The 16,868-nt window shown below is 34.9% G+C and overlaps 2 protein-coding genes across 2 annotated transcripts in view; one reads left to right on the plus strand and one right to left on the minus strand.

Moving 5' to 3' along the window:
• The window catches only part of LOC125239451 (protein madd-4), a 699,588-nt gene that overhangs the window by 316,024 nt on the left and 366,696 nt on the right, over positions 1-16,868 (minus strand). The window lies entirely within an intron of this gene.
• Positions 1,206-14,648, plus strand: LOC125239475. The gene is made up of 3 exons (XM_048147091.1): positions 1,206-1,284; positions 10,572-11,892; positions 14,526-14,648. Exons 1-3 carry the CDS (start codon positions 1,206-1,208, stop codon positions 14,623-14,625), a joined length of 1,500 nt encoding a protein of 499 aa, XP_048003048.1. The 3' UTR covers positions 14,626-14,648.

Raw genomic sequence — 16,868 nt, forward strand, 5'->3', positions numbered from 1 at the left:
ACTCGAATAGCGAAGATTCGTGTGGAGCACTCAGAACTTCCTTTTGTCGCTAAGTTCTCGTAGTTTCGTAACTATACGCAAGTTTTTATTTAGTTATAGTTTGATGTAGATTTCAAAAGAAATTGTTGCTTAATTTTAGGTAAATTCTGAAAAAAATTGAATTCGTCTTAGCCTCGTTTACTCTTTTTCAAACCCTTATAATAAAAATGTAATCTGAAAAGATTGTTGTACAGCATATACGTATTATAAATTTACTAGTTTCAGTCTTCAAAATTGTCCAAATTTTACAAATAAGATCGACTAATTCAACGCTATCCGCGGATTTTTCAAAACGTGCATCAGAGAAAAAATTTAGTGAGCTAGTTTTCTAAAATCTCGTCTGATAAGAATCAAGATAATAAGATGCTTTAATTGAAACTTCAATAAAATATATCGTTTAGATAACGGAAAGTGTAGTATTTTACCGACTAAAATTTTACATTATTTTGACATTTTTCTTGAAAGCACCCTTAATCGATGGAATATTTTTTCACTATGTTAGTTTTAGTAGGGGTAGGGTATAACTAATATAGTGTTTTGTTTTTATTACTTGTTTACTCTATTATTACTTGTTTTTATAAATAAAGTATTGATATTGAAACAAAAATGTAAAAGTGCCCCTGTGTTAAACAGTAGTATATAGGGGCCTATATTAGGTATATGGCCCTACTAATAATCTCATGGCCACAATACAGTCTAGCAAAGAGTAGAAATTAAAATGTGTTTGGCAGTTCACTAGGACTCTAAAAGTACCGTATTATTCTCTGTCAAAATAATTAATACCTATGTTATAAGTATTCAGACTGTACTTCCATTTTGAATTAATTTCTCTTACACTTCTTAATGTATTTAACTACAATGCACAATGCCTATTTTAAGTCTTATAGTAGGTAATATACTTTAATACTATTATTGTAACTCGATTTTTGTAATTTGGAGAACAGGTCTATAATTAATTAAAATTTGGCTATATAGCTAAGTTTACATATGTATATTTAATTGTATAAGTATGACTGTTTGTTCTTGAATAATAAAAAAAAAATTAACGCGACCGTACCTGCCTGGTTAGGATTTAAATAAGCTATAGTTTAAGAACCACCGTCTTCCGCCACCAAAACCAAAACACCGCTGTAACCCGAGCCGCCGGCCGTCGCATTTCTGCAGCTATGCCGCGCGCGTGTGTCCGCGTCGCCTGCGCATTTTTGTATCTGTGTGCGTGCGTGAGGAGTACCCACGTCGCTAAAGGTGAGTTTTTTTTTTAATTTAGTGTTTTAAAATTACATAAGGTACATCGGGGTAAATCTCGACTGGAGGACAATTGTAACTAATCCATTTTTTCCATTATTACACTATGATATTGAATTCTACATGTATCCACTGAACACGCCTGCCATATATAACCGGTGGACACTCTATTTAATAATGCAAACATTGTAAAACATGTAAAAAATGGACCAGTTACATTTGCCCCCCTGTCGAGATTTGCCCCGCTGTACCTTAATATTAAAACAAAGTCGCTTCCCGCTATCTGTCCCTATGTATGCTTAGATTATTAAAATTATGAAACGGATCTTAATTCTCCGTCTGGTGACGGGGTAGAATTTCACCACCCCCTTAGTTATCAAGAGTGGCACGGAAACTTGAGTGCTTTCATGTGCTCTGCCTACCCTTTCATGGGATACAGGCGTAATTTATTTCAATGATTTTTTTAAATACCTATGTAGAGGAGGATTACCTAGATTAAATATATGTATAACTAGCTTTTTCCCGCGGCTTCGCTCGCGTTAGAAAGAGACAAAAAGTAGCCTATGTCACTCACCATCCCTGCAACTGTCTCCGTTAAAAAACCACGATAATTCGTCGCTCCGTTTAGCCGTGAAGGACGGACAAACAGGCACACACACTTTCCCATTAATAATATTAGTATGGATTCACGTGCGATTCCAAGGCGGGTTTCTTGTATTGATTAAAAATAATAAACTTGAAAACTTTCTACTATAGTGATAAAAATTGCCTTGAAAATGATGCATTAAACGTTACTTACATAATATTATGAAAGCAGCATAAAAAATTAGTGATTAAAAAGCGTAGTTGGATATTTAAACAGTAATTTTGTTTAGAAAAATGATCATTAGTATAAGCTAAACCTTTCCGTTGTCGACTCGTCAACTATGTTATTTGATATAGAGGTATTAATCTATATAAGCATGTTTATATTACCTGAATAAATAGAACCAGTTATTTGCAACTGTGACTGCATTACACATATTTCTGCTCTATTAATCTTTTATGATCGTGACCTAAATCTAATTTATAACTTTTCTAAACGACAACATTGGGGTCAAATTACATCATTTTTTTCGGCGACCAATTTCGCCTAGTCGGTTGTGACCCTGCCTGGCTACGCTGCGGTCCTGGGTTCGAATCCCGGTAAGGGCATTTGTGTCGCTTAACTTCAAACTCTGGTAAATCCATTCTGCTTTAAGGTTGATTATGTATAAAAATAATCTGAAAAAGAATCAACTTTATATCAGAATGGATTTACCCTTTTTTGAAGTTAAGCGACACATTTATTTATGTGATGAGCAATTGAGCATATATATTAGTTCCTAAGTCATGGATGTTTTCTATGTATACAAGTATTTATATATTATATATATCGTTTTCCGAGTACCTGCAACACAAGTCTTCTTGAGCTTACCGTGGGACTTAATCAATCTGTGCAAGAATGTCCTATAATATTTATTTAATTTATTAATTTCAAGTATCTTAAAAAAAAGCAGGACCTAAGTAGTGCGTAGTGACTCTGCCCGCTAAGCCGCAGTCTCGGGTTCGAATTCCGGTAGAAGGATTTATTGTGTGATGAGCACAAATATTTTTTCCTAAGTCACAGCTCATATGAGCCGTGTCAAATGCCGGGATAATTCAAGGAGGAGTCATGGATGATTTCTATGTATATAAGTATTTATCCATACTAATATTATAAATGGTAAAGTGTGTGTGTCTGTTTATTTGTCCGTCGTTGACATAATTTTTAAGTGGAGATAGTTAAAGGGATGGAGAATGACATAGGCTACTTTTTATCTCTTTCTAACGCGAGCGAAACCGCGGGCAAAAGCTAGTATATATTATAAATATATATCTGCCCTGAGTACCCAAAATAGAAGCCTTCTTGAGCTTACCAAGGGACAAAGTCAATCCATGTAAGAATGTCCAGTAATGTTTATTATTTTGTCCTGGTTCCATGAGTTAGGTGCCTAAACTATAAGTAACAAGTAGGTAGGTAGCATACATATTTATAATATTACTATAGAATGGATCATTCAAACTGTTATTTGAAGAGTCAGTAAATCGATATGCATGTATGTGTAGGTATTTATATTTACAAATAATGGCACTACAGGCATTGTTCGCTTGCAACAAGAAACTAAACAAAACTTTATCAATGTTAGTTCGAAGTAGATCTTTTAGTATAGTTCGTATAGTAGGTATAGATTATTATTGCTATTACTGAATCGGCGAGCTCCATCTTAGACTCTGTCTGAGCATTAAATTTCTTTTTTTTTTGCCACTTTTATGAAGTATGACATTTTTTGCAAAAAAATGCAATTTCTACTTAGAATTACTAGCTTTTTCAATCCTAGTAGTTAAAAAAATTGTCTTATACGATTTTTTCTTATTTTGTTACCATTTTCCGTACATGTTGGTAACAAAAGAGGGAAGTAACAAAAATGTATGGAAATTTGGGACACTTTTTGTCTCTCAGTGAGATTGAAAGTACTCGTGATTCTGAGTACAACTGACCTAAAATTCCCTAAAACAGTCAAAAATTTTTTATTGGCAAAAAAAAGAAATGCTCGTCTTCACTTTCCATCAGGTGTGACTCGGGTTAATCGCTGATCAGTCTACAATAAAAATAAAAGGTATAGATAGAATTAGTAAGTGTGTATGTGGTATTATGTAGTATTATTTCTGAAGTAAGTATACATAAGAAATATCTGGGAAACTAAGTATCAAAATGTTACGAAAAAACATATATACATAACACCTGTTGTTTAATTTAAAAAAAGGGGACCGCCTTTGCCCAGCAGTGGGACATAGAATGTAAAAAATATATATAATTAATTAATAAAAAGCTATTTAATTACCTATTTCTTACAATGTATAGTTTTACCTTTATAATAAATATCTAATATCAGAGGATCCGGCAGACCTCGCCGGCGATGGCGGGATAACTTGGACTCCTTTTTGACAGACTGGCCAGTTTTAGCTCAAGATCGAGAAGAATGGAGAAAGAAGGGGGAGGCCTTTGCCCAGCAGTGGGACACAATAGGCTCATAATAATAATAATCTAATATTGGCATAATTATTTTTAACCTTAGACATAAAAGTGGAACTGACATAATATAATATAGCTAAAAATAACAAGTTTATCGATTCTGCTTATTAGAGCTCGGCTCAACATAATAATAGACTGACGTTTATTCAGACAGAGATTATCGGTAAATTTTCAACTTTATCTACTTCCGTATATCGAACACCCACTCGTCTGATTACAATACACGTGTAAGTATACAGCGTGTGTATTCCATACGGGCGAATATCTTAATGACGATTAGTATCGGACCTGAGGAGCCTAACTAGATGTTTTTATAGGAGATGTTTTTAAAATAAATATTATAGGATATTCTTACACAGATTGACCGAGTCCCACGGTAAGCTCAAGAACAAGCCTTCTTGAGCTTACCGTGGGACTCGGTCAATCTGTGTAAGAATATCCTATAATATTTATTTTATTTATTTAAAAAAAACATCTAGTTAGGCTCCTCAGGTCCGATACTAATCGTCATTAAGATATTCGTTGCAGGTACTCAGACAACGATATATATAATATACAAATACTTATATACATAGAAAACATCCATGACTCAGGAACAAATATCTGTGCTCATCACACAAATAAATGCCCTTACCGGGATTCGAACCCGGGACCGCTGCGTAGCAGGCAGGGTCACTACCCGCTAGGCCAGACCGGTCGTCAAAATCGTTAATAGATGAGATATTTTTTTTCATACAAAATAATTCAGCACGCAATGTATTATATCCACATCAATTAGCGTACCTACCTAAACGTCATTACGACATGACGTTTATGTCATGTCAAATTAATTGGATGGTGTACGTTGCTGCTGGGCCAGATTTCAAAAATTAATTACTCTTAAGAGGGCTTTCGTGTGAAAAACAGTGAAATCGCAACCGAGCGCTTGATCATACCGTGTTTGGTATCAAATTAAAGGGCTTTGCGAGTAGTTTACAAATATATATCACATTATAGGACTTTTTCTACTTGGTCTAACAAAATATGAGAAAATGTCCAAAAGTGGTAATAATTGTACCGGTGAAGGCTCGTTTTCAAAAAATTGCCAAAAATAAATAATAGCAATTTATAATCACTAAGGTATAACAGCAATTTAAGTAAATGCTGCAAATTAATTAGGTACAAAAACTACTTCGATGTGATGTTGATTTTCAAAGAAATTGTCACTCAAGACTAGGTGATTTCTGAAAAAAATTAAATTCGTCTTAGCATCGTTTACTCTTTTTCAAAACCTTATAATAAGAATGTAGTCTGAGATGATTGTAGTACAGGATATACGAATTATAAATTTACCTGTTTTAGTATTCAAAATTGTCCAAATTTTACAAATGAGATCGACTAATTCAGCTCTATACGTGAGTTTTTCTAAATGTGCATTAATGTGCAAAAAATCATAATTAATTTAATGAGTTAGTTTTCAAAAATCCAGTCGTATAAAAATCAAGATAAGAAGATGGTCTAACTGAAACTTGAATGAACTAAATCTATTGGATAACGGAAAGTGTAGTATTTCACCGACTAAAACTATCAATTTTACAATCTTTTGACGTTTTTTTTGAAAGCACCCTTAATTAATAACACTTTTTAGAAAAATGATAATCCTATACAATTCGTATCACGTATCCGTTTGACGACCGGTCTGGCGCAGTCGGTAGTGACCCTGCCTGCTGCGCCGCGGTCCCGGGTTCGAATCCCGGTAAGGGCATTTATTAGTGTGATGAGCACAGATATTTGTTCCTGAGTCATGGATGTTTTCTATGTATATAAGTATTTATATATTATATATTATTATTTATTATTTATTAGTAAAAACATGTTTACATGACATTACAGTAACACCAATGCGTCACGAAACTTAGATAACATAAAAGAAAAAGAAAGAAAAAGAAAAGAAAAAGAAAAGAAAGAAAAGAAAGAAAAGAAAGAAAAGAAAGAAAAGAAAGAAAAGAAAGAAAAGAAAGAAAAGAAAGAAAAGAAAGAAAAGAAAGAAAAGAAAGAAAAGAAAGAAAAGAAAGAAAAGAAAGAAAAGAAAGAAAAGAAAGAAAAGAAAGAAAAGAAAGAAAAGAAAGAAAACAAAGAAAAGAAAGAAAAGAAAGAAAAGAAAGAAAAGAAAGAAAAGAAAGAAAAGAAAGAAAAGAAAGAAAAGAAAGAAAAGAAAAGAAAAGAAAAGAAAAGAAAATATATATATCGTTCTCTGAGTTCCCACAGCACAAGCCTTCTTGAGCTTACCGTGGGCCTCAGTCAATCTGTGTAAGAATGTCCTATAATATTTATTAAAAAAAAAAAAAACATCAGATACTATAACTGGATAAATTATTCGCCCGTATGGAATCCACACGCTGTATTTCTACAATAGACGTGTAAAAATTAAAACATTCTCAATAAAGATCCAACTTTTATTTTAACCACCAAAGGGAACGTTTCAATTCGACACGAGTATCGAATTACTTTTTTGACGACGTCTGGCCTAGCGCGTAGTGACCCTGCCTGCTAAGCCGCAGTCCCGGGTTCGAATCTTCGAATCCCGGTAAGGGCATTTATTTGTGTGATGAGCACTGATATTTGTTCCTGGGTCATGGATGTTTTCTATATATATAAGTAAATAAATAAATAAATAATAATAAATAAATAAATATCGGGGGCACCTTACACAGATCAACTTAGCCCCAATCTAAGCAAAGCTTGTACTATTATGTGCTAAGCGACGATATACATACTTAAATAGATAAATACATACTTATATACATAGAATAAATCCATGACTCAGGAACAAAAATCTGTGGTCATCACACAAATAAATGCCCTTACCGGGATTCAAACCCGGGACCGCGGCTTAGCAGGCAGGGTCACTACCGACTGAGCCAGACCGGTCGGTGAGTATTTGTATATTATATATATCGTTGTCCGAGTACCCACAACACAAGCCTTCTTGGGCTTACCGTGGGACTCAGTCAATCTAAGTAATAATGTCCTATAATATTTATTTATTTACGTTTCCGCTTTGTTGTATTTTTTGCTTCTAGTCACTGCAATTATCACGCTGCAGAGATGCTGTGACCAATGATGATGATGTCGTATTCTTTTACAGTGAATTATTAGAACATACATTTGTTTTTTATCATGCAGAAACGTCTGCGAGCGATATTACATATTTTTAAATTAAAGGAAAAATGGAAAAATTCACACCTCCGACAGAACTCGAACCTGCGACCTATGGCCTTGCCGGGGCTGTGAATTGTGTACCGGAGGTGTGAATTTTTCCATTTTTCATTTAATTTAAAAATATGTTATTAGAACATACTTAAACTTTTCAACATGCGATCCTTAAAGAGGTCATTACAGCAATAGTTCACTTTATGTACTTTAAATAAGTAATAATAGTCCACATAAGTAAATAGTACTGCAACGTATTTATTATTGATAGCCTATTTGCAGTTGTGCGCAGAATTAATAACGAAGTAAACAGTCAGTCATGTTTACTGTTCATAAAACACAATTTATAGTAAAAGCAATAAGTACCTATTCATAAAAATGAACACATGTCAGCGTTAAAAATGTCTTATAAAATTTGAAGAATCATATCCACCCTTTTGTCATCGAAACTCAAATACAGGGTGGCTAGCCGAATGGCACAATCGCTCACGAAACGCTCACGAAACGAAGCGCTAGTAGATATCTATCCCTATCGCGCTTGCGTATTGGCGCGACAGAGCCAGCTCGCCAGTATCGCTTTCGTTTGGGGGGGCCTGGTTGATTTTATAAGTACTGGGGGGTTACCATGACGTGCTAAAGCCGTTCAGTTTAGGTTGAGAGAGAGGGACGGAGCTGTAACTGCTATAGCTGTGTCCCTTTCTCTCAACCTAAACGGAACGTCTTTAGTGCTTCATGGTACCCTCCTGGTCAAACTTTGCATAGTGACTTTTGGGGTCGTAATGCACGACTCTTATTACTAATGGAGAAATCGCGAATAAATTGGCTGTTCCATAGAAATGAGCGGAATCACGTCCCAGTCAAAATGTATGAAACATGAAAGAAAAGTACCTTTTCTCAAACATGCAATGAAATATTGTCTTTACGTTCCTTAAAATGGGCTGGGAAGTATCGCTTTTTGGGCGCAACAACTCGAGAGGACTGTAAAGGGATTTCATATTATTTTTTAGGCCTAGGCCTGCAAAGTAACTTTTTTTTATAAAATATTGTCCTTTAGAGCATTTTTTTTAAATTTCATTGTATGTTTGAGAAAAGCACTATACATGCCTCGGCGTGAAAACGGATTCCCAGCCTCGTATCCCTATCCGGCCTCGCTCGCACGCTCGCTCAGCCGTATATACCCACTTGGCCGGAAATCCTAATTTTCCCGGCCTCTGATGTAATGTACTATTTTGCACTACATCTGTACCTTAGTATACGCGATATAATAATCCATATTCATCCTTCGGAGACGTTCGTATTTGTCATGCTAGTTCAGTCAATGTCAGTACATCTTGTATTGACACTGACTGAAATAGCATGACACGTTCGTACGCTTCCGTAACAATTCGAAGGCAAATCTTTTTGCACTACATCTGTAGTATAACATTCATCCCAATAATGCGTTAATTCGTAAGTAAGTAAGTAAGTAAACACTTTATTGTACAGGAAAATAATACAGCACATAATATTTAAAATAAAAAGTTTCAGTACAAAGGCGAACTTATCCCTTTAAGGGATCTCTTCCAGTTAACCTTTGAGCATTTGAGGGAGAGTTTGAGACGGTAGACATCCACATAATACAAAAACTACAAAATAATAACAATACATTTTTCATTCCTTAGTCTAACACGCAGTATATATTAATAAATATATAAATAATCAATAAATATTTAATATATATAAAATATATATATACTACTTACAAAACCGCATACAATCCCTGTCTCAGTTTCGTTTCGTTTTATAGTTTCATGAGTAACTAACGCGCTAAATCGAAGACAATATTTTCTTGCTGTCTAAATTTTTTCTTGCGGCATCGGCGTTGGTCCCAGGAACGCTGGTAGCCTAGCGGTAAGTACGTGCGACTTTCGTTCCGGAGGTCGCGGGTTCGAACCCCGGCTCGCACCAATGAGTTTTTCGGAACTTATATGCGAAATGTCATTTGATATTTGCCAGTCGCTTTTCGGTGAAGGAAACCATCGTGAGGAAACCGGACTAATTACAGTAAGGTCTAGTTTACCCTTCGGGTTGGAAGGTCAGATTGCAGTCGCTTTCGTAAAAACTAGTGCCTACGCCAAATCTTGGGATTAGTTGTCAAAGCGGACTCCAGGCTCCCACGAGCAGTGGTAAATGCCGGGATAACTCAAGGAGGATGATGATGATCAGCGTTGGTCCCATGATAAAATTGTTAATTATGAACTTAAAAGTCACTAGGCAAAGTTTGACTACTTACAAAATCACCCTGTAATATCCAATTTAGTTTACATGCGGGTTCTTGCAATAATCATAACTCATTGTTGATATTAATCGAATTAAGTGTGTCATCTCATTTGGGGTTTGTTGTATAATGAGTATTGTGACATCATTGGCCCATTCAATTGTATGTCATCGTTAAAGTTAAACAATCATTGTGATCTATTCTAGCATTGTCTCAAAATGGAGCTAGTCCCTTGAGACATCAGTTAAAAAAAACAGTCTGTATATGTGAAAGATAAGAACTGTCATTTATTGAATGTTTTATAATTATAAAATTAACGTCTAGAAAATATATTCCCTAAGGGCCCATTTAGACGGTACGAGAACTCGCATACGAGTTTTATTACATTGCAGTACTTGATGGCTGTGCAAATTGTTATGTAACCTCAACTGCCCGCAATGTAACTAAAATCGCATGCGAGTTCGCACGCCGTCTAAATCAGGCCTAAATAAGCATATTCCTTTTTAATTGCAATATTGAAGTCTTATTTTTTTACTTCTTATGCAACTAAAGTATAATTAAGAAATATCTGTACTGAACTAAATATATTATAAGTTTAAATACGCTAATAAATAAAGGAAATTACCAAAAAAATATTAAAAATTGCAGTCAAGATTTAGCAGTTTAAACACAGTGTGACAGATTGAACCAATTTAATATTTATCTGATACAAAATTCTAACAATTTTCTATTTTTCTTTTTCAGAATATGTGTGTCAAGATCCAGATACGGGGACTCTTCATGAAATCAACACCACTTGGCGATCCACCACTTTCTGCGGAAACTACACATGTAAACTTAGAAGAATTAACACTGGGCAACAACCATCTAAAGTGTTCGTGAGTCTTTTCAACCAAAACCCCAGAGGCAGTAATAAAGCTAATTACACAGATGAATTCACTTTGACAAAAATCTTGCCAGAACTCACCAAGGATAATGATAGGCTTTTAAATAAAGCAGAAATTGATAAAATTACAGAACTACTGCATTCAGTGAAGAAGAGTGACTTGCAAGCTGTCATAGAACTGTATAATGTAGCTCAAGAAATGTATAAGGATATGAAAGTCACTGATGTAAAGGAGGACAGAGCAAATGAAGCAGTATCAGGGGAATCGAGAGACAAAATTGGTTTACTAATGCCCTCTTATTGGTATGAACCTGCTAATGAACATAGAAAGGCCGCTGATATGAGGCCAGAAGGATCTGAACTCGACGGAGCGACTATATACTCAGCTAGCCCGTACCCATATATGCAGCCACAACCGTATTATTATGAGCGAAGTCGAACAAACTATCCCAATTACTTAACAGGATCTTTGTCAAATACTGAGATTAGACCGGGATACCCTAATGTCCCTAATGTTCCGATGAGCCGGCCGAGCTTGCCCCCGTATTACCAACAAAGAAATGTGTATGACGGTCCCGCGCCTAGCCCCGGGCCTACCCCACAGGTTCCTTGTAACTCTTGCGCTCGTCCATATCAGTATCAGCCATTGTCTGTAGCAGCAAACTACCCTCCACGATCCCCTAGCAATGTGTATCCGTATATGCTAGCGTACAACTACACTAATGGCTACAACAATTTTTATAAAGGAAATCCTTGGGCGTATTATGATTACTATAGAACTAACTATCCTAACCAGAAATCTGTATATAATATGCAAAGAAACCCGACCGTTGTAGAAAAAAGTGTTGATGGAAATGCTAATGCTAATGTTAATGCTAATGTCAAAGATGAAAAATCATGGCAAACTGATCCTCTATCCGAAGGTGTTATTAATGAAATCAGAGCAAACATAGCACAGCGGTCTAAACTTATTAATATACCTCTGAAAAAGAGAATAAAATTAGAACGGGTGTCTAAAGTAATTAAAATAGATCAAAATAATAGGAAAACAAGGTCAATACCAAAGGTGCATAGTGAAGAAAAACATTCAAGAGAAAGTGAAATGAGTCAAAAAACAATAGAAGAATTAAAAAGTATTGAAAATGAAGAAATAATGGAAACGTACGTAGAAAGAGTAACGTAAGTATCACTAACAAGCTTGTAACACTTGAGTGTCTAACTTTAGATTTCCCAGCGATGGTCGGAATTTTAATACAAAACAAAATACTGTGTAAAACGATACACGTTTTCTAATCTCGACCAAAAGCCGTATACTGAGTAGAATGTAGGTAGTTAAGTATTTGGAGTATAAATTTGGTCAAAAATTCCAATTTGCGAGCTAGCGCGAGTAGGTGGGACCGCAGCATTCCCGTTCCCTGCGGTTGAGGATGCGATGAGAACTTAATTTGTTCAGAAACACAACATATTACATCAATCTGTTAAGAACCAACTTTTTAATTTAGTTGGATTTGGTAAGATGGATGGAATGGAATGGAATTTGGAAGGAGTAGATATTCCTTGTCGGCGGTTATATTTCCGAGCTCATATAACCCGGCAATCTTCAAATCTAGGGTGAACAGGCATCTTTTGGGCGACCTCACGCCATCGTAGGCCACATCTTTGCCTTTGACTAACTAGTCTGTGGCCAAGAGTAAGCCCATTTATAATAATAATAAAAAATAGGAGCGCAAATTTTTCAAACCAAAACTGGAACAGCATAACTATATACTAATAACTAAAGCACTCACCTTCGTGAATGGTCCGAACAAAAAGTATTATATTTTACTTTCAGTATAAGTAACATAAATCACTAAAAGCCCCTTTAACATTCACTGCCAGTGGCGTATTTTATAATTGTGACAATTGTCGCCTGACGGTGACACTTTGCCGTTCATTGCCTGATCAACAAGGAAATATTGACGCTGAGTAACAATGTTACTTATCAACCCAGAAATTAGGCACAGAATTGTCAGTGTCAAGTATCAATGTCACTGGTGAAATAGCCCACAAGAGAGGGAACAAACATACAATATAGGTAAATTTGTATGAAGAATTTTTTTGTGCAGGATTAGACTAAGTATTTGATAAATTTTCACTCTCACCGCCGTGATCAGTCCCAAAATCAGTCTGAGCATTGGAAGCCTTGGTGATTCTTCCTAAGTCATATCAATATCAATTTCAAAAGAGAGAACGGGCACTTTATTTTTGGGCACTTTAGGAAGTGTCCCATGAATGTGTATACTCTTGAGACATGTCTTGTTTGAAAGCGCATTCATTGTGTGATCAACCTCAAATAACTTGCAGGATAAGTTTAGGTACCGAGGAGCAGGATTCTTAATTCATGCATATGTTTTATTAGTCCTGTGAGTACTTAAAAGCAAATATAGTGGTATACAAAAATGTAGCATTTCGCGTATTCTTCCATATTAATAATATCAGAACTATATCAAGTATTTTGTAAAACAATAGATTATAAATGCCCCACACTTTTTTTAAAAAAGCACTCCTTTATTTTTCGACTTGAGATTGGTATCATATTTCAAGTTTCCGAACTCTTGCTTATACACAGATAATAATTTTCTAACGTGAAAATTGCACACCGTGATATAAATAACTAGAATTAATTTGAGTAATATCCAACACACTGCTATTCACGCTTGTTCGTTTCGGACAGAAATTTCCATTTTATGAGTTGAAATTATTGACATCGTTTAGACAGTACTACATACAGGAAATGTTTCTTTTTGACCCAGTGGTTGACTGGTAGAGAATGCCTTGAGGCATTAAGTCCATCATTTTTATTTATTTTTTATGTGCAATAAAGTATAAATAAATAAAAGTAGTTAATAAAAAAAAACAACACAATTAAAAAAAAGTAAAGTACCTATATGCCATTGAAGTTCCTCGAATCAAAGCTATAAAGTTGAATAGCTATCTTGAAATTCTTGAACAAAAAAGAAAGAAAACTGAGCAAAATATCAAAGATGAATGAAATTCTTACCTTTGTTCTTAGCGTAGACGTAGACCAAGCAAACAGAAACCTGCCAGGTAGTAAAAAATATGTTTATTTTATCCAACGAACCGAGTTGACAAATCCCAACGCACTTTCTCAGCAATAATAATTCATTAAACTTCTGATCCTGTGTCATAAAATTACTACTGTTAGTAAAAACTTTTAATGATGACCGGTCTGGCTCAGTCGGTAGTGACCCTGCCTGCTAAGCCGCGGTCCTGGGTTCGAATCCCGGTAAGGGCATTTATTTGTGTGATGAGCACAGATATTTGTTCCTGAGTCATGGATGTTTTCTATGTAGGTACATAAGTATCTATTTATGTAGGTATATCGTCGCTTAGCACCCATAGTACAATCTATGCTTAGTTTGGGGCTAAGTTGATCTGTGTAAGGTGTCCCCAATATTTATTTGTTTATTTATTTATTCAATGCTTTTTTGACGATTTTTTGTAGCCAAATTGTCTTTAACAGTTATAGCTTTCCATACCCATCTGACTGTTCGTCCATCTGTGTATCTTATCTCCATTCTGATATTTTCCCGGCATTTTGCCACATCTCATGGGAGCCTGGGGCAAAGGTCTCGCTTCTACTCAACCCTGTCATTTGTGTAACCCTGCCTGGATAGAATGCATCCATGTCATCCCGCCATCCTATTTTCAGTCTGTCTGAACCCCGGCCTATAATCTTCTTCTTCAACCTAGCGTTTTCCCAGCCTAGCGCCTACAGGGTCCGCTTTGCCTATAAATATTTTTTTTTCTAGGTGCGCGCCAAACACAGAACTAGGGTACTTCAAGATGGGCAACTTGGAAAAACCATATCCCGAATGCTGCCCGGAAAAAATTGAAGATAAACAGAGATAGGATTTGTAAACTTTTGCATGAATATTTCTGTAGGGTGTTTCGCCATGGTAACACTTTGCGTTACATTTTTTTCCAACTTTTTTTGTCCCCTTTTTTTAAATGTGATATTTTTGATAAAATATATTATGTTTATTATTATTGTGCCCCCCATATAATTCATCTAATTGTGTTACCATTATCCATTCATTGTATGGTAACAAAAGAAGAGACTAACAAAAAATTATGGAAATTCTGGTAGGTACACTTTTTTTCCTACTAAGATAGACCTAAACTAGACCTGAAATTCTCTAGAATATCAAAGTAAAAAAATGGCCCAAAGAAAAAAAACGCTAAACTATTTACGCTGAGTAGTAATAACCGTACTTTTTAATCAAGTGGGCTAATCCACCACAGTGGCATTAACACCTGACACTGACAATTCTGTGCCTATTTCTGGGTTGATAAGTAACATTGTTACTCAGCGTCAATATCTCCTTGTTGAACAGGGAATGAACGGCGAAGTGGCACTGTCGGGCGACAATTGTCATTATTGTAAAATAGGCCACAGAAGTCTTACGCATAATTATATTACTTTGTTTGATAAGCTAAGAGCTATTTTTTTATCTGAGCCATCTGTCAAAAGTATTAATATGAATTAGATATTTTCACGAATGTTTCTCAGAAGGGTAGGCAGATTTCACGGATTTTAGGTGTCAGCGATAGCAAGACAAGACAAAAAAAGTGAATAATTTTTTTTTTCTTTTTTTGTGCATTTTGTAAAGAAATGAGTAAATGTTTAGTTAAAATTATTAAATTAGTTTCAAAATCTAACCTTGAAATATATTTTGTTACTTTTTGTACATATTAATTATTGCAACTTTTAGAATAATACTTAATTTTTGTTAATTTATATTTTGATAACCTATGGTTTGCGATTTTTTTATAAAATTATGACTACATGATGGCATGCTTCATAGCAGTTTGAAAATAGACGAATTAAAATGGTGCCTTGAAATGAAAATGTTTTAGATGAAAATTTTAAATAATCTTCAAATATTAGAATCTACTTAATTTTTTTACAGGGTGAAATAAAAAGGACCGTTTAAACTTTGCATAGTGACTTTTAAGGTCATAATGAACAACTTTTATTATGAGACCAATACTCAAATCGCAAAAAAAATTGGCTGTTTTTATACACTTCGACCATCATGATGCCGCTCATTTCTATGTAACAGCCAAATTTTTTTTGCGATTTCAGCATAGGTCCCATAATAAAGGTTGTTCATTATGACCTCAAAAATCACAATGCAAAGTTTGAACGGTCATTTTTATTTCACCCTGTATATTGCGTACAGTCGCCATCAGATGTATCGGAATGGTCATGGTACTCACAAATATGTGAACACTTCGTTTAGCACAGCGACCTGAAATTTGAGGCTTTCCGGCCGGTAAAAATGTCAGTAAGGGCCATTTGCACCACCTGCTTAACTCAATGTTAGTGGGCTGTCAACTGTCAAATTCTATATAAAATGGAGGGTGTACAAGTGACCTAACGTATTCTCAAACGTCAATAAGTCGTGTTAGTGCTTCTTTATAGTGTTTGCTCATATACAATATAAGTTAGAGTTTCGAACCAAAACCCATTTCAGTTTTCGAAAGCAATTATCTATCGAAATTGGACTTTAAATTGATAGACAGTTTTAGGTCAATAGGATTTCAAAACAAACCTATTTGAGGATTTACGTTTAGCATATTCTATTAGGACTTATTAAAGCATAGTTAATTTTGAATTGGTACGCGATGGGAGGAATTTAATTTTTAAATGAAAAGAAAAATGTAAACAATATTTTTTATTGCAGAATATAAAAGATCTTTTAATAATTTATAGCGTGTCACATATATTTCAATCACTCACTATGTTTATGCACAAAATTACGGACTTTTCTGAAAATAGTATTCATCATCCTCTGAACAAGATTTTCATCCATTTTTTTTGTCTGTTGATTCCGTGTGGACCGCAAGGAGTGGATATTTTGAATTATTTTGCCACTATTATTTAATTGTCCTTTAATGAAATAATGATTTGGGCAATAATTATTGCCTAGTAGTTTTCTGGAAATTCAACAATTTAGCAATCATTGACCCAGACCAAGGGGATTTTTCACGTATTTGTTCACAGTGCGTTTTCGCCGATCAACGTCCATCATCAATAACTTACAAACGCAAAAAGTTAGATCAACCAAATTTCTAATATAGAGTTATCA

This window comes from Leguminivora glycinivorella, chromosome 2, assembly GCF_023078275.1.
Source record: "Leguminivora glycinivorella isolate SPB_JAAS2020 chromosome 2, LegGlyc_1.1, whole genome shotgun sequence".
Classification (NCBI taxonomy): Eukaryota; Metazoa; Arthropoda; class Insecta; order Lepidoptera; family Tortricidae; genus Leguminivora; species Leguminivora glycinivorella.